The sequence below is a fragment of the Anabas testudineus genome, chromosome 10, assembly GCF_900324465.2.
Source record: "Anabas testudineus chromosome 10, fAnaTes1.2, whole genome shotgun sequence".
NCBI classification, from domain to species: Eukaryota; Metazoa; Chordata; class Actinopteri; order Anabantiformes; family Anabantidae; genus Anabas; species Anabas testudineus.
Genome location: NC_046619.1, coordinates 23,268,752 through 23,292,107, shown reverse-complemented (window position 1 = coordinate 23,292,107; position 23,356 = coordinate 23,268,752). Strand labels below are relative to the sequence as shown.

The 23,356-nt window shown below is 43.8% G+C and overlaps 1 protein-coding gene across 1 annotated transcript; it reads right to left on the bottom strand.

Annotated features, from left to right (window-relative positions):
• Positions 1-1,316: 1,316 nt before the first annotated feature.
• Positions 1,317-21,955, bottom strand: LOC113161033 (platelet-derived growth factor receptor beta-like). Its single transcript, XM_026358525.1, is given in 27 exon segments — positions 1,317-1,787; positions 5,211-5,337; positions 5,580-5,685; positions 5,912-6,017; positions 7,223-7,322; positions 7,602-7,713; positions 8,383-8,505; positions 8,588-8,703; positions 9,156-9,277; positions 9,361-9,463; positions 9,540-9,644; positions 9,839-9,943; positions 10,309-10,441; positions 10,634-10,728; positions 11,525-11,633; positions 11,716-11,818; positions 11,943-12,054; positions 12,133-12,248; positions 12,324-12,507; positions 12,607-12,681; positions 12,808-12,889; positions 12,993-13,123; positions 13,234-13,494; positions 13,578-13,773; positions 13,880-13,974; positions 14,045-14,110; positions 21,851-21,955. Coding segments are annotated over 26 exon segments (3,120 nt in total). The 5' UTR covers positions 14,100-14,110; positions 21,851-21,955; the 3' UTR covers positions 1,317-1,639.
• Between the last annotated feature and the right edge of the window lie 1,401 nt (positions 21,956-23,356).

Here is a 23,356-nt window from a genome sequence, read left to right as displayed (position 1 = left end):
GCCAAATACTCAGTCCATAAGCCTATGGACTGATTATTTGGTTGGAGTTGATTGCTTTTGTAAATATTGTAAATATTAATACATTCACCTATATGCACTACTCTACTTCTGTTTCTGTGTGTGTTTCAAATCATAATCCAAATCCTCCCAGAGCTGAAACTGTAGATCTTTTGAACTGGAACTGGCCCATTCTGATCTATGCTACATTTAGATTAATTAATTATTGAAATTCATTCAGAATGATCTACGAGGAAGAAGCAGTCTAAGTACGACTGTGGTCTTACAGATGAATCTAGAGATGTACGTACGAGACCATCCATGCCGTTTGCAGGGAGGATCAGATTTTTTTTCTCTAATAGTTATGATTTTATTTGTAAAGAAATTCATTAAGTCACTTCTACTGAGTTAAGGAGATGCTAGGCTCTACAGAGCTATGACTCTTTGTCAGCCTGGCTACAGTGCTGAAAAGAAACCTGGGTTTGTTCTTATTTGCCTCTATCGATGAGGAGTAATATGAGGTTCTAGCTTTACGGAGGGCTTTTTAAAATATATTATTAAACTATCTTTCCAGGCAAGATTCATCTAAATTTGTGGAATGCCACCTCCTTTCCAGCTTACGTGATCTCTTCTTTAAGCTAAAGATTTGTGAACTGTACCATGGAGCTAGCTTCCTCTGATTCACTAGCTTCTTCAGAGGAGCAATACTATCGAGTATTGTTCAGAGTGAGGCTGCAGTATTATCAACAAGATAGTCGTTTTTTAATGGAGTAACGTTAGGAGGACTGCCCTCCTCTGTGTTGGTACATGGCTCTGAAATAAAAGATGGAATCAGTTTCTTGAATGTGTCAACAGCATTTTCAGATAAACATCTACTTTGGGCAAAAACTAAATAAGTGATCAATCATTAGCTGTTTAATTCAAACATTTCCTGGTTCCAGTTTCTCTGATGTGACTTAACTTTCTTAAATTAGTTGTATTTAAGGTTTTTCCTTACGATACCACTACTAATTGTTTCTGAGCTTCAGAGAAAAATTGCGAAACAGCCCTTTAATGAGTCATAGTTTGAACAGATTCTTCTTTCCTGAGGAAACAGATTCTGATGGAAGAACAAAACTTTTTCTGACATTCAGCATATTTCTGAACTTCCCTCTGTCCGGCATCACGACAGGAAGGAGAAACACGACATCACCTTTAAACTAGCTGCATGAGGACTTGTTGATCTGTCTCCAGACAAATGCTGCTTCTATTTAACAGAGAAATGTTACACGTTCTCAAGACCATGTTGGTTAAAGACCAGAATCAAACTCAGAGAATCTTCTTCATATGTTTTAATAAAAGCTTCAGGTTTGTGTGAAAGTGCCTGAGAAAACAAAAAACAGACACACACAGACACTTGAGACTAATATAGAGATAAAATGAAAGATATGAAAGTTAAACATCTGATCCAGGACCTACTGTACACTCAGCTTTCTGCTTTCAAAATAAGTGTGTACATTTTAAAATACCTGCTTACAGTCAGTACTGAGGGTTAAATCAACCAATGTTACCTGTGCTGCATGCTGTCTTTATTGGGTTAAATAAACTCTCTGCTGTGCCTGTGAGGAAACCCTGCATTCTGTCTGTCAGGCAGCTGCCCCCTTCACATGCAGCTCTCCTCCTCTTCCTCACATCTGCAGGACAAAGCAGGAGGCTCCTCAACCCCCTGTTCTTCCTCTATTGATGTCATGTCCTGAGCACCTGGTGGAGCCTGGCAGGTGGAGTCTGATTGCGAATCTGTCAGATGAGGGCTGCAGGAGAAACAGAGCATCATTATGAACGCTTTGTTAATTATAAAAGAGGTTTAAGGACCCCCTTCCCGTAGGCCCACCACCCGCAGGAAGGCGCATAAGGGGTCGGTGCAGTGTGGATTGGGTGGCAGCCGTGTGGAGGTGCCTCGACAACCCAATCCCTGGACAAAGAATCTGGCAATTGGGACATGGAATGTCACCTCACTGGGTGGAAAGGAGCCTGAACTTGTGCTGGAGGTTGAGCGGTACCGGCTAGAGATAGTCGGGCTCACTTCCACACATAGTCTGGGCTCTGGAACACAACTCCTTGAGAGAGGTTGGACTCTCTTCTACTCTGGAGTTGCCCATGGTGAGAGGCGGCGGGCAGGGGTGGGCTTGCTTATAGCCCCCCAGCTCAGCTGCCATGTGTTGGAGTTTTCCCCGGTGGACGAGAGAGTTGTTTCCCTGTGCCTTTGGGTAGGGGAGAGGTCTCTCACCGTTGTTTGTGCCTACGGGCCAAATAGCGGTGTAGAGTACCCAGCTTTCATAGGGTCTCTGGAAGGGGTACTGGAAGGTGCTCCGACTGGGGACTCTGTCGTCCTACAGGGGGATTTCAACGCCCACGTGGGCAATGACAGTGATACCTGGAGGGGCGTGATTGGGAGGAACGGCCTCCCTGATCTGAACCCGAGTGGTGTTTTGTTATTGGACTTCTGTGCTAGTCACAGTTTGTCCATAACGAACACCATGTTCAAGCATAAGGGTGTCCATCAGTGCACGTGGCACCAGGACACCCTAGGTCGGAGGTCTATGATCGACTTTGTGGTTGTGTCATCTGACCTCCGACCATATGTCTTGGACACTCGGGTGAAGAGAGGGGCTGAGCTGTCAACTGATCACCACCTGGTGGTGAGTTGGATCCGATGGCGGAGGAGGGAGCTGGATAGACCTGGCAGACCCAAATGTATTGTGAGGGTCTGTTGGGAACGTCTGGTGGAACCCTCTGTCAGAGAGGTCTTCAACTCCCACCTCCGGGAGAGCTATAATCAGGTTCCGAGGGAGTCTGGAGACATTGAGTCCGAGTGGACTATGTTTTCCACCTCCATTGTCAATGCGGAGGGTTAGGGTTAGGGTTAGCAGAGGCAAAAACTCGGACCTGGGAAAAGTTCGGCGAGGCCATGGAGGAGGACTATCGGTCTGCCTCAAGGAAATTCTGGCAAACCGTCCGGCGCCTCAGAAGGGGAAAGCAGTTTCCTGCCAATACTGTTTACAGTGGAGGTGGGGAGTTGCTGACTTCGACTGGGGACGTTGTAGGATGGTGGAAGGAATACTTTGAGGATCTCCTCAACCCCGTCGTCACGCCTTCTGTTGAGGAAGCAGAGGCTGGGGACTCTGAGGTTGATTCATCCATTTCCCTGGTCACCGAGGTAGTCAGTAAGCTCCTCGGTGGCAAGGCACCAGGGGTGGATGAAATTCGCCCCGAGTACCTTAAGTCTCTGGATGTTGTAGGGCTGTCTTGGTTGACACGCCTTTGCAGCATCGCGTGGAGATCGGGGACAGTACCTCTGGACTGGCAGACCGGGGTGGTGGTTCCTCTTTTTAAAAAGGGGGACCGGAGGGTGTGTTCCAACTATAGGGGGATCACACTCCTCAGCCTCCCTGGGAAAGTCTATTCCAGAGTGCTGGAGAGGAGAGTTAGGCCGCTAGTCGAACCTCGGATCCAGGAGGAACAATGCGGTTTTCGTCCTGGCCGTGGAACACTGGACCAGGTCCATACTCTTGCTAGGGTGCTCGAGGGTTCATGGGAGTTCGCCCATCCAGTCTACATGTGTTTTGTGGACTTGGAGAAGGCGTTCGACCGTGTCCCTCGTGGCATCCTGTGGGGGGTACTCCGGGAATACGGGATTCGGGACCCTTTGTTAAGGGCCATTCGGTCCTTGTATGACCGGAGTAGGAGCTTGGTTCGCATTGCCGGTAGTAAGTCAGACTTGTTCCCGGTGCATGTTGGACTCCGACAGGGCTGCCCTTTGTCACCGATCCTGTTCATTACCTTTATGGACAGGATTTCTAGGCGCAGCCAGGGGTCGGAGGGAATCCGGTTTGGGAATCACAGGATTTCATCTCTGCTTTTTGCAGATGATGTTGTCCTGTTGGCCTTATCAGACCGGGACCTCCAGCAGGCACTGGGGCGGTTTGCAGCAGAGTGTGAAGGGGCTGGGATGAGAATCAGCACCTCCAAGTCCGAGGCCATGGTTCTCAACCGGAAAAAGGTGGCTTGCACCCTCCAGGTTGGGGGGGAGATCCTCCCTCAAGTGGAGGAGTTTAACTATCTTGGGGTCTTGTTCACGAGTGAGGGAAATAGGGAGCGTGAGATTGACAGACGGATTGGTGCATCGGCAGCAGTAATGCGGTCGGTGTACCGGTCCGTCGTGGTGAAAAAGGAGCTGAGCCGAAAGGCAAAGCTCTCGATTTACCGGTCAGTCTACGTTCCTACCCTCACCTATGGTCATGAGCTTTGGGTCATGACCGAAAGAAGGTCGCGGATACAAGCGGCCGAAATGAGTTTCCTCCGCAGAGTGGCTGGGCGCACCCTTAGAGATAGGGTGAGGAGCTCAGTCACCCGGGAGGAGCTCGGAGTAGAGCCGCTGCTCCTCTGCATCGAGAGGGGCCAGTTGAGGTGGCTTGGGCATCTGTTTCGGATGCCCCCGGGACGCCTCGTAGGGGAGGTTTTCCGGTCCTGTCCCACCGGGAGGAGGCCCCGGGGAAGACCCAGGACACGTTGGAGGGACTATGTCTCTCGGCTGGCCTGGGAACGCCTCGGTGTCCCCCCGGAAGAGCTGGAGGAGGTGTCTAGGCTGCTCCCCCCGCGACCCGGCCCCGGATAAGCGGATGAGAATGGATGGATGGATGGTTTAAGGACCAACCACAACGGACTCTGCTCCTCACTGGATGGACATTTTAATGAATCAATGATTTAGTTTAGTTAGGATCAGTTTCATAAACCTGAATGTTACCTGAAGGTAAACTGGTTTTAACAGGTGGTCTAGTCCAGAATATACATAGGAACACTGCTATTATGTTTCAGGTATTTCCATATCTTCATCCTCCTGATCCACAGACACAGGTCTTCTGAAACCATTAAGAAATGATGCTGGTGATAGAAGTGACTATAGAAGTGCATCCATCATGTGGGCCAGAGTTTCTTAACTGGTTAAATTAAGACGGGTCTTGAAATGAGATCTTACTGCATCAATAACTTACACCTGCACCTCCTGACAGACTGTCAGAACTGGGTTTGGGTAAAGGAGTCCTCCAGACTGTCTGGTTTATGGTCTCTCTGTGCTCAGGGGATTCTGCTGGTTTTTCTTTCTGTATCATTACCGACAGAGAAACTCCTCACACTCTCTAATGAGGTGGAAATGTTTGTCCTGCAGCATATTGTACCTGTCTGCGTCCGGCGCAGTGCCACTGCCAGTTTCTATGGTGACGTCAGCGATGGGAATGATGTATGTGCCATGAGAGGGGCCTGCCTCCACTGACTTCACTTCTGACAGGTGAGAGACGGAGCTTTCTGTAAAGACAGGAAGGGTGAGTTCTATAATAACTACAGTTAGTTTTTAGAGTCTGATAAGGAAAACACGGTGAAACAGAATATTATTGATCATATTAGAAAGATCTGTTTTGTTGGTGGGCTGGTCGGTGGTTGGGTTCACCATCTGTTACCATGGTGATACCTGGTTAAAAGCTTGGTGGTAGCAGAAAATCTGAATTTAGAGGATTTGATAACATTGATGTTGTGGTTCTGTGTGTTACCGGTTGCGTTGTTGTGATCTTCAGCCACTCTAGATGAACTCAGTCTGGATCGAACCACAGCCGGATTTTCTCCTTTCAGGAAGTTATCAGTCAACTGCTGGTAACGCTAATGCAAAACAACAACATGTAGTGACCAATAAAATGTGACTAAGTCAGTTTGTCAGTGAACTGAAGCTGAATAAATCTTTGATGTTGAGCTGTAGACAAAACTGTAAAATTGGTTTCATTACATAGAAGAGACCTGTGAGAGAGGTAACACACACATACATCGTCCCCACGACCCTCAAGGGCCTCCGTACCTTTCACATTCACATGATTATGTTGTTATTTACCTGTTTGAATTTGTCACTTAAAAAGTTTCCAACAGAGATGAGCAGCGAACAGAATGAAGGTCTGGACTGAGGCTCCTGCTCCCAGCAGCGTCTCATCAGGTCGTAACTGGAGACAGAGAAACGTATTTATCATATGTTGTTACTATCATACATGTTAAAGTGTGACGAACATGCAAAAATATAAGAAATCAGTAAAGGGGCAAACTCTTTTTCACACCACTGTACATGTGGTGTTGTGTGGAGCATGTTGCTACTGTCGTACATGTTGTCTGGAGCGTGTTGTTACTGTCATACATGTTGTGTTGTTATTATCATGCATGTTGTGTGGTGTGTGTTGTTACTGTCATACATGTTGTCTGGAGCGTGTTGTTACTGTCATACATGTTGTGTGGAGCATGTTGCTACTGTCATACATGTTGTCTGGAGCGTGTTGTTGCTGTCATACACGTTGTGTTGTGTTGTTATTATCATACATGTGTGGAGCGTGTTGTTACTGTCATACATGTTGTGTTGTTATTATCATACATGTTGTGTGAAGACTTTTGAACAGTTTCTTCCCCCAAGCCATCAGGCTCCTAAACATACACACAACAAACTGAACGGAGCACACACACTCGCTAGATTTGACATGTTTCCATCTTTCAGTTGTAAATTTTATTCATTTCCGCTACTGGTCGCTGCTGTTTTGTGTTTTGTGTTCTGTTTTTGCACTGTCTTCTGACGTCTGTCTGCACTTTTTCTTTGTGTTCTTGCACTGTTTGCACTAGGTTGCACAGGATGCACTTTATGTGTTTTGCTAGGACAACTTAGCAGTCCTCAGCCCCATGTTTGTCTTGTTGCCGTTTTATGTAGCACCATGGTTCTGGAGAAACGTTGTCTCATTTCACTATGTACTGCTTCAGCTATATGTGGTTGGAATGACAATAAAGCTTCTTGACTTGACTTGACTTGACTTGACTTGACTTGACTTGAAGTGTGTTGTTACAGTCATACATGTTGTGTAATAATAGAAATCTTCATTTAAAAACTGCATGATGTTTTTACTTGTGTTATCTTTGACTAATTAAATTAGTTTGATGATCAGACACATTAAAGTGTGACGAACATGCAAAAATATAAGAAATCAGTAAAGGGGCAAACTCTTTTTCACACCACTGTACTTGTTGTGTGGAGCATGTTGTTATTGTCATGCATGTCGTGTGGAGCGTGTTGTTACTGTCATACATGTGGTGTTGTTACTATCATACATGTTGTCTGGAGTGTGTTGTTACTGTCATACATGTTGTCTGGAGCGTGTTGTTACTGTCATACATGTTGTCTGGAGAGTGTTCAGGCCGGTTCATCCTGTATCCTCTCTTCAGGGCAGAGTAAAATTCCTGGGTCATGGGGAGGTCAGGGTACGGGCTCTCACCTGCGACAAAATACACACAGTTATAGACTGATCAGACTGGTCAGACTGCTGCAGGTTTATCAGACAGCAGCAGGAGACAAGGTTCATGTTTTCATCATTATGTGAAAAGTGATAATTGTAACGAGCTGTGATCAGATGCTTCATGAAGGTGAAACAACCAGTTTTTAGATTGAACTCCAAAACTGGACCACAACTTCCTGCTTCATGTCAATCAGCCACTCAGGAGCCTGTGAATTATGACGTGTGTGCACATATACTTAGTGGTTTATACTGGTCTACCCAGAGAGAATATCTCCCACAGAAGGACTCCGTAGGACCACACGTCGCTTTGAGAGCTGTAGATGTTCTGGAAGATGCTTTCTGGAGCCATCCACTTCAGGGGCAGAAAACTCTGGAAACCAGAAATATCAGTTTTAATTTAGGTTTTTCAGTTTGTTTAGGTCTGATGCTTTCTGCTCACATTGGACATCAACGCTTCTCTTCCCGTTTCTATTAGATATGATACATAATTAAATCAACACTCCAAGACCAGTTGTCAGGAGGCGGAAAACATATGCATTTCACGTGCAGTTCACCTTCTGATGAGAGGTTCAGAAACAAAAAAACACTGGAACTTGCCAAGATCCACGTTCCAGTCAGGCAAAAGGTGAATATTACCCGTACTTTTCTCTCCAGACATATTTATGGCTAAAACATTATTTATAAGGAGCAAGTCACGTTGAGAGTCAAGGGTTGTCAGCTATTTGTTTCAAACAGATGTTTTAGTGTCTGTTTTAACCCAAACCATAAAACCAACAGTCCAGCTCATGGTCAGGGCTCATTAACTCACGTCTGCTGCTGACAGTAACTGATCATGGCCATTTAATGTGCTGATTACAATCAAAGCATTGGACTTGGATTTGTTTGTCCATCACATTGACAAACAAAACTAAAACTGAGGAGGTCGGTTCATGTCCAGCAGGAGCAGCAGCAACAATTACAGCAAGAAACACCATCGTTAACACGGCTGATTATCACAGTTATTTTAACCGTTTTGTGATTTGAGTTCTGTGCAACTGACATTTCCTCTGGCGACGTAGTCCAGGTCCTTTGTCAGGTCTCGGGCCAGACCAAAGTCACAGACCTTCACCAGCTTCCCCTCACAGACTAGGACATTTCGCGCTGCCAGGTCTCTGTGGACACACTGAGGACACGCAACAAGGCTCATGATGGAAACATGGTCCAACATGTCAACACACACCATGACATGTCTTGTCTCGTCTTACATTTCTGGAGGAAAGGAAGTCCATGGCCTGAGAGATCTGGTAGGAGAAGCTGAGGAGGTCATTGAGGCTGAGCTGTGGAGAGTCACTTAGGAGGAGAGAGGACGCCTCCTGCTGGTCTGAAAGAGAAACACAGGACCTGTCACATTCTTCCTGATCGCAGTGATAATAAGTGAAAAAAGCAAAAAGTGCTGAGTTAGAAACAGTTTGATTAACAAATAATAAGGAACACTGTGAAGGACTGATGGACCCAGTGGCTCACAGAGAATACACAAGTCTGCGCGTGAATGCTACAAGAAAATGTAAAGTGAGCTCAGGCAGGCAAGATGGTGGCCAAGTCAAGAAAAACAGGTGTTCAGAAAACTCCAGGTGAGTATAAGGACGTAAAAACAGGTAGCCTTAGTGTCTCACGCAAGTTTTCCTGTCCTTGTAGTCAGTCTGGTTCTTTTAAAACATTTTGTGTCTTGTAATTGTGAAAACTGGCTCCTATTAATGGAGTATTGAATGGGGTCTATTGGACACGGGGACAGTGATCTAACCCACGACACAGATGTTACTCCTCCATCATCACCTGCTGGAGTGTACGACGCCTCGTACACGGCGGGTTCAATGTCTGCGTAGCTGAGTTGCTGCATGGCGACGTACTGAACTCTGTCTTCTTTATTCATGTCCATATAGCCTCCATCACTGTCGCTGCAGGGCGAGAGACACTCAGTCAACACAGAAAGAGAGAGAGGACGTGACATTTCACATGAAACACATCTGAGTGCGCTGACCTCTTGGTGTTTGTGTCACTCTGAAGAAAGGTGTGTTTGTTCCTCTGCAGGTAATTCACCAGGTCTCCATGACAACAGAACTCAGTGATCAGGCAGACAGGACCTGGACACATAGACAGGATCGGTGTTCGTATGGAGTCAGGATTATTGTCAGATTAAAGAAGGATTAAAGTATAGACCTCCTCTGGTGCAGGCTCCCAGCAGGTTGACGATGTTCAGGTGAGGACCGAGGTGAACCAGAACCTTCAGCTCCGATATGAGAGACGGACCCGCACCGCTGCTCGCTGACCACACAGAAACACAGAGGTTTGTTTTTCCTGTGATTTAAATGCTGCTGCAGTTTCCTAAATCTGTGACAATTATGGAGCCTGAAGTCTCAATGATTCACTCAGTGGAAACATGAGATACTTTTTAAATGTGGGATCAAAACTCTCTGTGCTACAGACAGAAAGAGAGGGACAGTGAGACAGGTACATACGTTTTACCATCTTTACAGCCACTTTAGTTGCAGAATGAGGGTAAATAAGGTCAGAGACGATTGCCTCGACGACACGACCAAATGCACCTGAACCCAATACCTGACCTGGAGACAGGCAGACAGATTATCAGGTAGGGTGAGACAGGTGCTGACAGACTCAGACATCTGTTTAAATGTCACACTGAATGTTTGACGTCTTTATCATTGTGTCATAATGCACGCTGAGGGCTTTTATTTTGAAAGGTTGAAATAAATCTTAATTCTAAATTAGGATTAAGTTAGGATAATTCTAAACTCGATTGTTTTAGGAGTACTCTAAGTACTGCTCAATCTTGGACTAATAGATACTATTATACAATCTTGCTGTACCACCTGCTGCATTATTTAAGTGTATTACTTAGTACTACATAATCTTTTTAGTATTTTTTATATTTTTATATTTTTAGTATTATGTTGTCTGTTGGTACTACCTAGTACTATGTTGTCTCGTAGTATTTCCCAGGTGGAGTTGTAGGGCAGGTGAGTGGGGTCGAGGTACATATACTGCTGTCCGTCAGGACTCACAGACTCGATCACCTTCCAACGAACTTCATAATGAGGTTTCTAACAAACAGGAAGACGCAACAGATCACCAAAATAAAAGACCCAAATTGTTTCAAAGTAGAATCTCATTATGTCATGGAAACCAGAATATAAAGAATACTACTACTACTACTACTACTGTATTACTACTGAGCTCCTGCTGACTACTGCATTTCTAAAACAGTTTATGTTGCTACTACATTGAACTCTGACTTTTCTCCAGAGGATGATGAGGATGATGAGGAAGATCACAGCGAGGATGACCAGAACCAGAACTGCAGCTAATACTGCGACTTGAGACAGAAGAGCTGGAGACACAGAGAGAGACAGTAGTGTTGTATAGTAGTATAGTACTACAAGTTAAACACACATTAATAATTAAGGCCAGTAGAGGCCGGTGGAACTAAAGTAGTGTGATATTGTTACATACAGTTGGACAATACTCAGAGGCCAGCATTACTGCAGTAGTACTTTAGTATTGTTACTACTACAGTAGTACTGCAGTACTCTTATCTACAGTTGGACAATACTCAAAGGTCAGCATTACTGCAGTAGTACTTTAGTATTGTTACTACTACAGTAGTACTGCAGTACTCTTATCTACAGTTAGACAATACTCGAAGGTCAGCATTACTGCAGAAGTACTTCAGTACTGTTACTACTACAGACGTACTGCAGTAGTACTTCAGTACTATTACTACTACAGTAGTACTGCAGTATTCTTATCTACAGTTGGACAATACTCGAAGGTCAGCATTACTGCAGAAGTACTTCAGTACTGTTACTACTACAGACGTACTGCAGTAGTACTTCAGTACTATTACTACTACAGTAGTACTGCAGTACTGTTAAGTACAGTTGGACACATCTCAGAGGTCATCATTACTACAGTACTCCTGCAGTACTGTTACCCACAGTTGGACACTACTCTGAGGTCAGCATTTGTACTCTTACTACTACAGTTGTACTGAAGTACTGTTACGCACAGTTGGACAATACTCGGAGGTCAGTATTACTGCAGTAGTACTTCAGTACTCTTACGCACAGTTGGACAATACTCGGAGGTCAGTATTACTGCAGTAGTACTTCAGTACTCTTACGTACAGTCGGATACTACTCTGAGGTCTCTGAATCGTCGTCCTACAGAGTTTTTGGCTTCACAGCGAACAGCTCACAGAGAGCTGAGAGCCTGTAGAGTCAACAAACTGCGTACCTGAACAGGTGAGACAGACACTTGTTAGTTATCATTATATCCTATCCCTCTGATTATGTCACTTTGATTACATCATGGTTACCTGGGTGACCCCTCTGTCCTCCTCCTCAGTGATGTTCTCCTGCAGAGTCACGCCCTCGGATGCTGCCGATAGGCTCCTCCATCTGCCCGTCAAATTACTGCACCTGCAGGAGACCGCACGTTCGCTATGGTAACACGAAACCTTCTTGTTTAAGTGTTAAGTGAGGATCATGTTTAGGTTTGGGGGTGGGAGGTCGGGGGGTGGCACTGCAATGGAATAAAGTTTACCTGTGTGAATTGTTACAGGTGTACCAGGTGACATCAGGGGGTGGAGCTCCCTCGCTGACACACAGCACTGATGTACTACCAACCTCCGACAGGAACGTGATCCTGGGGGGCACTACACAAACACAAACACACCCACACACAGGTAAACAATCAGGTAAACATACAGATAAACAGTCATCCTTTCTCTGACCTTTGATCTCCAGGTTGAAGACGACCTCTGCAGCATCATCTTCGTTGGACACAGTCACCGTGTAACTTCCTGTCTGGTCCAAATGGACTCGAACCAGCGTCAGTGTGTTGAAAAATCTGCACGACATCGAACCACAACGATCAGACGGTAACTCACTACTCTTACTTTTTAATTTTTCTCCTGTAACCTACCTGCTACCCGTCAGGTGTGTGGTGCTGATGGAGGTGGTTTCCGTGGCAATGGTCTGGTTGTCTCTGGTCCAGATGATGGTGGGGGCAGGGTGAGCATCAACCTCCACGCTGAACTCCACTGTGTGATGGAGGAGCGTGGACACGTTGGTCTCACCTGAGGGCCACAGGTAGACATAGCCTCGATCTGCGCAGAAACACAAACATTCACCTGTGTCAGTGTGTGTTCATCTGTGTGTGCGTTTGTTCAAATGTTTGTTCAATTTTTGTCCATGTGTGTACTGACCGAGTACTTTTACTGTGATGTTTTTCATTACAGTTTGACCCTGTGTTTTCTCTTGCACTGTACACGTGTACAAACCTAGAGGAAACACACAACCTCATCGCATTACCATGGTAACACAGGCAAGTCACTAGAAGTAATTTGCTGTTATGGTTTATCTTGCGTGCCCTCAGTGCTGTCTGTCAGTCAGCTGCAAGAACCTACCAGAGTCTGACACTGTTACTGTGGAGATGTTAATGAAGGAACGGATCCGATTGGGCAGAATGTCTGTCAGTGGCTCAATTTCCTGAAGAGAAAGATCCTGATTAACACCCCATAGTTACACAATAATTTAGACAGACAGGTAGAGATGGGCATTCAGACAGAAAGTCAGGTAGACAGACGGGTACCTGTTTGCGGGGGAAGTCCCAGGTGAAGAAAACTATCTCAGTGTCTTTGACGGTGCAGTTTACAGTGAGAACCTCCCCCTGCTTCAACACAGTGCCTGACACCGTCAGGTCCACCTCCATCTCCTTTGGGACTGAGAGACAGACAAGTAGAGAGGGCGACAGGTAGACAGACACAATCTCTTAATCTACCCAAATGTGTCAACTGTGTCAGATCAAGTTTACACTGTATCCCTAATCTCACCTATGATGCTGAAGACATAGTACACCTGGGACTCTCTCTCCTCGTCTCCACGTGTGGCCAAGCATACGTATGATGTGTCGTTTAGACGACCCGTGAAGCCATGACCCGGGTCGTACGTTGTCCCAGTAATCGCGGTCCTGCCAGGTCGCTCGTAGAGTGAGACATTGAGCAGGGGGTCGGACACAACGCAGGGAATGGTACCTTCCTCTGCCTCCTTCATCACCACACCTGGACCCATTGGGACAAACCATTGATCTGGACCTGAGGTGGGACAGACACATGTGACACAAGTATTACAGGGCAGGACGAATTCAGATAAAAAAAAAAGACAAACATGATCTCACCTTCCCCAGGTATGAAGACATCAATGTCTCTGCTCTGATAGGATGAGGACTCCTCACAGGTATATCTGCCAGAATTCCTCCAGGTGATGTTAAAGAGATGCAGCGTGCTTCTGGACTCCAGATTCTCCACAACAACCTCATCCAGATGAGAATCCTGAGGTAAACGCCATGTCACATTACTCCACCCTGAACACACCTGAGAAGACAGACAGGTCTGACTCCACTCCAAACACACCCAAGGACACAGATAATGTAACAGAGACAGGTGAGGTGAACAGAGAGACAGGTGAGGTGTTACTGACCACAGTGAAGTTGGACATTGAGTTCAGTAGAACTTTTGAGGCTGGTGGCAGCAGCTCCAGACAGACTCTTCCCTCAAGAAGAACGAGAAACACACCTGCAGACAGACAGGCGAGGAGACAGGTAAGGGTCCAACCTTTACTGATGTTTGATTTGTTGTGACGTACCTAACAGGAGTTGCAGCACGTTCATTCCTTTCTGCCCTCTGAGAGACGCCATCATAACTGCAGATCCTGACAAACAGAGAAGAATAAATTTCAAAATAAAAGTCTGACAAAACAGAAGAGACGGTAGAAGACTGTGTATTACTTTGTGTCACTGTGTATTACTTTGTGTTACTGTGGGTCACTGTGTGTTACAGTTTATTACTGTGTATTACTTTGTGTTACTGTGTATTACTGTGTGTCACTGTGTATTAATGTGTATTACTTTGTGTCACTGTGTGTTACTGTTTATTACTGTATATTTCTGTGTGTTACTTTGTGTTACTGTGTGTCACTGTGCATTACAGTGTATTACTCGATATTACTTTGTGTTACAGTGTATTACTGTGTGTTACTTTATGCTACTGTGTGTATTGCTTTGTGTTACTGTGTGTCACTTTGTGTCATTGTGTATTACTTTGTGTTACTGTGTGTACTACTGTTTATTACTTTCTGCTACTCTGTGTATTACTGTGTATTACTTTGTGTCACTGTGTATTACTGTGTATTACTTTGTGTTACTGTGTGTCACTGTGTATTACTTTGGGTTACTGTGTGTCACTGTGTGTCACTGTGTATTACTTTGTGTTACTCTACATATTCAAATTCAAATTTTATTTGTCACATACACAGTCATACACAGTACGATATGTAGTGAAATGCTTAGGCGACTGCCCATGACTTTAAAAAATTAAAGACTATTAAAGACTGTTTATAGGAAATAAATATAATAAAGAAGTAGAAGTAGATGTAACTTAAAATAAGAATGAAACAATAAAATATCTGTACAAGTAGAAGTAGATTTGACTAAGAACAAAATATCTGTACAAGAATAAAATATCTGTACAAGAATAAAATATCTGTACAGTACAATGTACAATATAAGAAAAATATAAGAAAATAATACAACCTGGGTTTACCTAGGTGAACAATGTAGAAAAATATAGAATTTGTAATTTTGTGTTGGTAGGAGTGTAGTATAAATAGAAATAGAAATGTCCAGGGGGTGTGCAAGTATGCTGTAAAGTGTTCATACTTAAAGTGACTTGTGCATAATAGAATAAATAGTAATGTGAAAGGTGTGCAGTGACCACTAGGGTCGATGATTGTCCCGAATGTCCAGAGAGAGTGCAAGAAGCATGAGTGTGTAAAGTGGGTCAGTACTATGTGGTGTGCTGGTTGAGAGTCTGTATCGCCTGTGGGAAGAAGCTCTGTATTACTGTGTATTACTTTGTGTATTACTGTGTGTTACTATGTGTTTTACTGTGTGTTACTCTGTGTATTACTTTGTGTTACTCTGTGTATTACTTTGGTTACTCTGTGTTTTACTGTGTGTTACTGTGTATTACTTTGTGTTACTCTGTGTATTACTGTGTGTTACTCTGTGTATTACTGTTTATTACTGTGTATTACTTTGTGTTGCTGTGTATTACTATTTATTACTGTGTATTATTTTGTGTTACTCTGTGTAAGACTTTCATACCGGATCGGTCGAGGCCCGGGTTAACAACGACCGCCACTGATGCTGTTAACCTACAGGGTGTCGGTGGAAATTTGACTACTGTTGGTCGAAGAAAGAGGGGAGGCAGAAGGGTTCGTGGGCAGAGAGAGAAGGGGAAAGGCAGGGACATAGATCTGAGAATAGGGACTCTTAACGTTGGCACAATGACAGGGAAAGGCAGAGAGCTGGCAGACATGATGGAGAGAAGGAAGGTAGATGTACTGTGTGTGCAGGAGACAAGGTGGAAGGGCAGCAAGGCACGTAGCATTGGAGGAGGATACAAACTGTTCTACCATGGTGTGGACAGGAAGAGAAACAGGGTAGGAGTGATCCTGAAGGGGGAGTTTGTAAACAGTGTTCTAGAGGTGAAAAGAGTCTCAGACAGGGTGATGAGCATAAAGCTAGAAATTGAAGGGGTGATGGTGAATGTAGACAGTGGGTATGCGCCACAGGTTGGCTGTGAGTTAGAAGAGAAGGAGAGATTCTGGAGTGAGTTTGATGAGGTCATAGAGAGTATCCCCAGAGGAGAGAGAGTTGTTGTTGGAGCAGACTTCAATGGGCATGTTGGTGAGGGCAACAGAGGTGATGAGGAGGTGATGGGCAGGTTTGGTGTGAAGGAAAGGAATCTGGAAGGACAGATGGTGGTGGACTTTGCTAAGAGGATGGAAATGGCTGTAGTCAACACCTACTTCCAGAAGAGAGAGGAACATAGAGTGACATACAGAAGTGGAGGTAGGAGTACACAGGTGGACTACATCCTATGTAGACGAGGTCATTTGAGAGAGGTTAGTGACTGCAAAGTGGTGGTAGGAGAGAGTGTAGCCAGACAGCACCGCATGGTGGTGTGTAAGATGACTCTGGAGGTCAGGAAGAAGAAGAGAGGGAAGACAGAAAAGAAGACCAAGTGGTGGAAGTTAAAGAATGAAGAAACTTGTGAGGAATTCAGACAGACGTTGAGACAGGTTCTTGGTGGTCAGGATGAGCTTCCAGATGACTGGGAAACCACAGCAGAAGTTATCAGGGAAACAGGTAGGAAGGTGCTAGGTGTGTCATCTGGAAAGAGGAAAGAAGGTAAAGACACTTGGTGGTGGAATGAGGAAGTACAGGAATGCATCCAGAGGAAGAGGTTAGCTAGAAGGAAGTGGGATGTAGAAAGGACTGAGGAAAGTAGACAGGAGTACAAGGAAGCACAGCGCAGAGTGAAGAGGGAGGTGGCAAAGGCCAAACAGAAAGCTTACGATGAGCTGTATGACAGGTTAGATACAAAGGAAGGAGAGAAGGACTTGTACAGGCTAGCCAGACAGAGAGATAGAGATGGGAAGGATGTGCAACAGGTAAGGGTGATTAAGGACAGAGATGGAAAGGTGCTAACAACCCAGGAGAGTGTGCAGAAAAGATGGAAGGAGTATTTTGAGGAGCTGATGAATGAGGAAAATGACAGGAAGAAGGAGGAAGATGTGGATGTTGTGGAGCAGGAAATAGAAGAGATTGGAAAGGATGAGGTTAGGAAGGCTCTGAAAAGGATGAAGAGTGGAAAGGCTGTTGGTCCTGATGACGTACCTGTGGAGGTGTGGAAGTGCTTAGGAGAAGCAGCAGTGGAGTTTCTAACCAGTTTGTTCAATAGGATTCTAGAGAGTGAGAAGATGCCTGAGGAATGGAGGAGAAGCGTTCTGGTTCCGATCTTTAAGAACAAGGGTGACACGCAGAACTGCAGCAACTATAGAGGAATAAAGTTGATGAGCCACACAATGAAGCTGTGGGAAAGAGTAGTGGAAGCCAGGCTTAGGAAGAAGGTGGAGATTTGTGAGCAGCAGTATGGTTTCATGCCCCGTAAGAGCACCACTGATGCCATTTTTGCTTTGAGAATGTTGATGGAAAAGTACAGAGATGGTCAGAAGGAGCTGCATTGTGTCTTTGTAGATTTAGAGAAGGCGTATGACAGGGTGCCGAGGGAGGAGCTGTGGTACTGTATGAGGTCGTCGGGAGTGGCAGAGAAGTACGTCAGAGTAGTCCAGGACATGTATGAGAGAAGTATGACGGTGGTGAGATGTGCTGTAGGTCAGACAGAGGAGTTCAAGGTGGAGGTGGGACTACACCAAGGATCAGCTTTGAGTCCCTTCTTGTTTGCTATGTTGATGGACAGGCTGACAGATGAGGTCAGACAGGAATCTCCCTGGACAATGATGTTTGCGGATGACATTGTGATTTGCAGTGAGAGTAGAGAGCAGGTGGAGGAACAGCTGGAAAGGTGGAGGTTTGCTCTGGAAAGAAGAGGCATGAAGGTCAGTCGTAGTAAGATAGAATACATGTCTGAACGAGAGGGATCAAGGTAGAAATGTTAGGTTACAGGGGGCTGAGGTGAAGAAGGTGCAGGAGTTTAAGTACTTAGAGTCAACAGTTCAGTGTGATGGAGAGTGTGGAAAAGAGGTGAAGAGGAGAGTGCAGGCAGGTTGGAGCGGGTGGAGGAAAGTGTCAGGAGTGTTGTGTGACAAAAGAGTGTCAGCAAGACTCAAAGGAAAGGTGTACAAGACAGTGGTGAGACCAGCTCTGCTCTATGGGTTAGAAACGGTAGCAGTGAGAAAGAGACAAGAGGCTGAGATGGAGGTAGCAGAGATGAAGATGTTGAGGTTCTCCTTAGGAGTGACCAGGTTAGACAGAATAAGGAACGAGTACATCAGAGGGACGGCTCACGTTGCCTGTGTTAGCGACAAAGTCAGAGAGGCCAGACTGAGATGGTTTGGACATGTTCAGAGGAGGGATAGTGAGTATATTGGTAGAAGGATGTTGGAGATGGAGCTGCCAGGCAGGAGGGACAAGAGGACGACCAAGGAGGAGATATATGGATGTCTTAACAGAGGACATGAGGTTGCCTAGTGTTAGGGTAGAAGATGTTCATGATAGATTTAGGTGGAAAAGGATGATTCGCTGTGGCGACCCCTGATGGGAAAAGCCGAAAGAGAAGAAGAAGATTTTGTGTTACTCTGTGTATTACTGTGTGTTACTCTGTGTATTACTGTGTATTACTCAGTCTTACTCTGTGTATTACTGTTTATTACTGTGTATTACTGTGTGTTACTCTGTGTATTACTGTGTGTTACTGTGTGTTACTCTGTGTATTACTGTTTATTACTGTGTATTACTTTGTGTTGCTGTGTATTACTTTGTGTTACTCTGTGTATTACTGTGTGTTACTCTGTGTATTACTGATTATTACTGTGTATTACTTTGTGTTGCTGTGTATTACTATTTATTACTGTGTATTACTTTGTGTTACTCTGTGTATAACTGTGTGTTACTCTGTGTATTACTGTGTATTACTCAGTCTTACTCTGTGTATTACTGTTTATTACTGTGTATTACTGTGTGTTACTCTGTGTATTACTGTGTGTTACTCTGTGTATTACTGTGTGTTACTCTGTGTATTACTGTGTGTTACTCTGTGTATTACTGTTTATTACTGTGTATTATTTTGTGTTAGTCCGTGTATTACTGTGTATTACTCAGTCTTACTTTGTGTATTACTGTTTATTACTGTGTATTACTTTGTGTTACTCTGTATATTACTGTGTGTTACTCTGTGTATTTCTGTGTATTACTGTGTGTTACTCTGTGTATTACTGTTTATTACTGTGTATCACTGTTTACTACTGTGTATTACTATGTGTTACTGTGTATTACTGTGTGTTACTATGTGCTTTACTGTGTGTTACTTTGTGTTACTCTGTGTATTACTTTGGGTTACTCTGTGTATTACTGTGTGTTACTGTGTGTTACTCTGGGTATTACTGTTTATTTCTGTGTATTACTGTGTATTACTTTGTGTTACTGTGTATTACTGTTTATTACTGTGTATTACTTTGTGTTACTCTGTGTATTACTGTGTGTTACTCTGTGTATTACTGTGTGTTACTGTGTATTACTGTGTGTTACTATGTGTTTTACTGTGTATTACTGTTTATTACTTTGTGTTACTCTGTGTATTACTGTGTATTACTTTCTGTTACTCTGTGTATTACTGTGTGTTATTCTGTGTATTACTGTTTATTACTGTGTATTACTTTGTGTTACTCTGTGTATTACTGTGTGTTACTCTGTGTATTACTGTGTATTACTTTGTGTTACTCTGTGTATTACTGTGTGTTACTTTGTGTTACTGTGTATTACTGTTTATTACTGTGTATTACTTTGTGTTACTCTGTGTATTACTGTGTGTTACTCTGTGTATTACTATGTGTTACTGTGTGTTACTATGTGTTTTACTGTGTATTACTGTTCATTACTTTGTGTTACTCTGTGTATTACTGTGTGTTATTCTGTGTATTACTGTTTATTGCTGTGTATTACTTTGTGTTACTGTGTATTACTGTTTATTACTGTGTATTACTTTGTGTTACTCTGTGTATTACTGTGTGTATTACTGTGTGTTACTCTGTGTATTACTGTTTATTACTGTGTATTACTATGTGTTACTCTGTGTATTACTGTATGTTACTGTGTATTACTTTGTGTTACTCTGTGTATTACTGTGTGTTACTCTGTGTATTACTGTTTATTACTGTGTATTACTGTGTGTTACTCTGTGTATTACTGTATGTTACTGTGTATTACTTTGTGTTACTCTGTGTATTACTGTGTGTTACTCGGTGTATTACTATGTGTTACTGTGTATTACTGTGTGTTACTCTGTGTATTACTGTTTATTACTGTGTATTACCTTGTGTTACTGTGTATTACTGTTTTTACTCTGTGTGTTACTGTGTATTACTTTTTGTTACTGTGTATTACTGTGTGTTACTCTGTGTATTACTGTTTATTACTGTGTATTACTGTGTGTTACTCTGTGTATTACTGTGTGTTACTGTGTATTACTTTGTGTTACTCTGTGTATTACTTTGTGTTACTCTGTGTATTACTGTGTGTTATTCTGTGTATTACTGTTTATTACTGTGTATTACTTTGTGTTACTGTGTATTACTGTTTATTACTGTGTATTACTTTGTGTTACTGTGTATTACTGTGTATTACTTTGTGTTACTCTGTGTATTACTGTGTGTTACTCTGTGTATTACTGTGTATTACAGTGTTTTACTCTTTGTATTACTGTGTATTACTCTGTGTATTACTGTGTGTTACTTTTTGTTACTGTGTTTAACTGTGTGTTTGTGTTTCACAGGGAGATTTTCCTTCTCCTCTCAGGGTCCACTCATCTAATCAGAATGTTTCCCCGAGGATCTCTGCCAATTCGAGGCCTCACTGCACATGTGTGTGAAGGAGGAATGTGTGTCGACCACAGAAGAAGAAAATAAACCAAGTATTTCCTGTGAGCAGTGAGGAGCAAACTGAAAACACAGACCGTCGTCAGTGCAGTTTTCAGCCAATCACAGCTCTGCAGCTCTGTCTGACTGAGCTGAATCCACCAGTGTAGTGGTAACATCACTGCCCTCCATGTGGGAGACTGGGGTTCAATAACTGTGCTGCTAAAAATCTAAGAAGTAAAAATCACCATCAGTGTGTTTTTCTCTCCTCTTTCATATTTAAGCTGAACAGGAAGCTGACAGCCGCCAATCGGAGCTCAGCAAACAGAAAAATGACAAACTGTTTCTGTCTTCATTCAGGAAATAAGAGACCGACTGTATTTGGTGCTAACTCTGAGTCTGTGGACGAGTGAGGACCAAACAATTTGACTTTTATACTAACACTGTGAGGACATGTTTTTTGAGGGTTCAGGCTTGGTTTTTAGGACTCAGGTTAGAATCAGGTCTGGATTGTGGTCAGTTGCACACTAGAGGCTGGAGCGCTGTGTGGGCATCACAGGCCGACAGGATCCAGCATTCACAAAGTGGCCACAAAAGGCCAGGGACAGGGTGAGAGGGATCATGCTGGACTCTGCAGGTCTTGCTCTCTGCCTCTTCAGGTAACTCCAATGTGGTCTCTGGTTCTGCTCCATCAGAACCAGGACAAGACTATCACAATCCACACCTTGACCTAATTTTGAATTCTGAGGTCAGCCTGCAGGTTCAGACCAGAAACCTTGTTAATTATGCTGTTGTTATGACGGCTTCACTGCAGAACTAGATCACAGGAGTGGACTAAACCTTCTGCAGCTCGTAGTGTCATAAATCAAACAGCAGACAGAGAAGAACTTGTGTGTCTGTGACTGCACCCAAATACAAAACTCAACAGACCAAAAGTCCGAGTGAACAAACAGGCGCAAAGATCCATGAGATCTGGAGGTGCTGCTGCTGAAACACTGAATCACACATACTCGCCTGAGTGTCACTCCTCCATGTTGAAGTCTACCCTCTGCTTCCTGATTGGTTCACACCATCTGACTGACAGCTGTCAGTCAGAAACTGATGTCAGTGATCTTTGACCTTCAGACAGAAACAATGAAAACATGTTTTTATAGAATTTAAGTTATGACAGAAACTGTTCTTCACCTGTTCATGAATATTCTTCTGGAAACAAGTACCTTGTAGTGGTATTTTGTAGTAGTACTTTAGACCTGAAGTATTCTGACTGGTAGACCATTATTATTATACTTAAGTACTACTATAAAGTACTATAGTAAATTACTAGCTTTTTCGGGATCAGCTCCAAAAGTGAAATGCTGCTGAAGCACTACTACTACTACTGCAGTACTTTTACTTCACATACATGTAATTGGTCATGCTGCTGTACTTTTACTGAAGTAACAGACTGAACTACACAGTGTGTACAGTATTGTAGCAGTAGCAGTACTGATAGTTTACTATATTGACAGAATTTTATGAGTTTACTGAAATAAAATGTGAAATGAAGAAAAGTTTAGTTTGTTCAGACCTGATTCTTCTCCTGTTTCCTCTGTTTTTCTCCTTCTGTCGTTTCTACTGGTCTTCAGTCTCACTTCATTCCAGACAAACGACGAATGGAAACCAACAGACTGGCTCACAGTGGGAGAGGAGGGGTGAGGGCGGGAGACAGGGAGAGAGACACAGACAGGCAGTGGGAGAGAGAGAGTCTGCAGCACTGAGGGGAAAAAAAAGAGAGAAAGCCAGAGAGAGAGAGTGAGAGACAGAGTGAGAGAGAGAGTGAGAGAGAGAGACAGTGAGAGAGAGAGACAGTGAGAGAGAGAGACAGTGAGAGAGAGAGAGACAGAGAGAGAGAGAGACAGACAGACAGACAGGCAGGCAGAGAGAGAGAGAGAGAGAGAGAGAGAGAGAGAGAGAGAGAGAGACAGAGAGAGAGAGAGAGAGAGAGAGAGAGACAGAGAGAGACAGACAGACAGACAGGCAGGCAGAGAGAGAGAGAGAGAGAGACAGAGAGAGAGTGAGAGAGAGACAGTGAGAGAGAGAATTGAATTTGCAAAAGCCTTTATTCACCAAATGTTCAGAGTAAATAAACCAACAAACAAAACGTGTCACAGACCAAAACATCATAAACATAACATCAAACAACAAAATAAATAAGAACAGAGATAAATAAACACATCAATAAATAGAGGGTTCAGCCTCTGGTGAAAATAAACTAATCCCTAAAGAACAGCATTAAACACAAGGTCGCCCTCCACCACAGAGCAGGGGAGACACCGTCGTACCACTGCTGCACAAAATCAGACAGGTTGTCCATGAACTTATAAAGATGAAAACAGTCATGGTCCAAGTTTCACTAAAACCTTCAAAGATCGCAGTCAACAGCTCAAACAGCTCACGCAGCCGGTCACAGTCCATACAACAGTGGAAAACAGTCTCCAGTAGACCACAGTGCACACAGGCGCAGGAAACCTCCGGATTGAT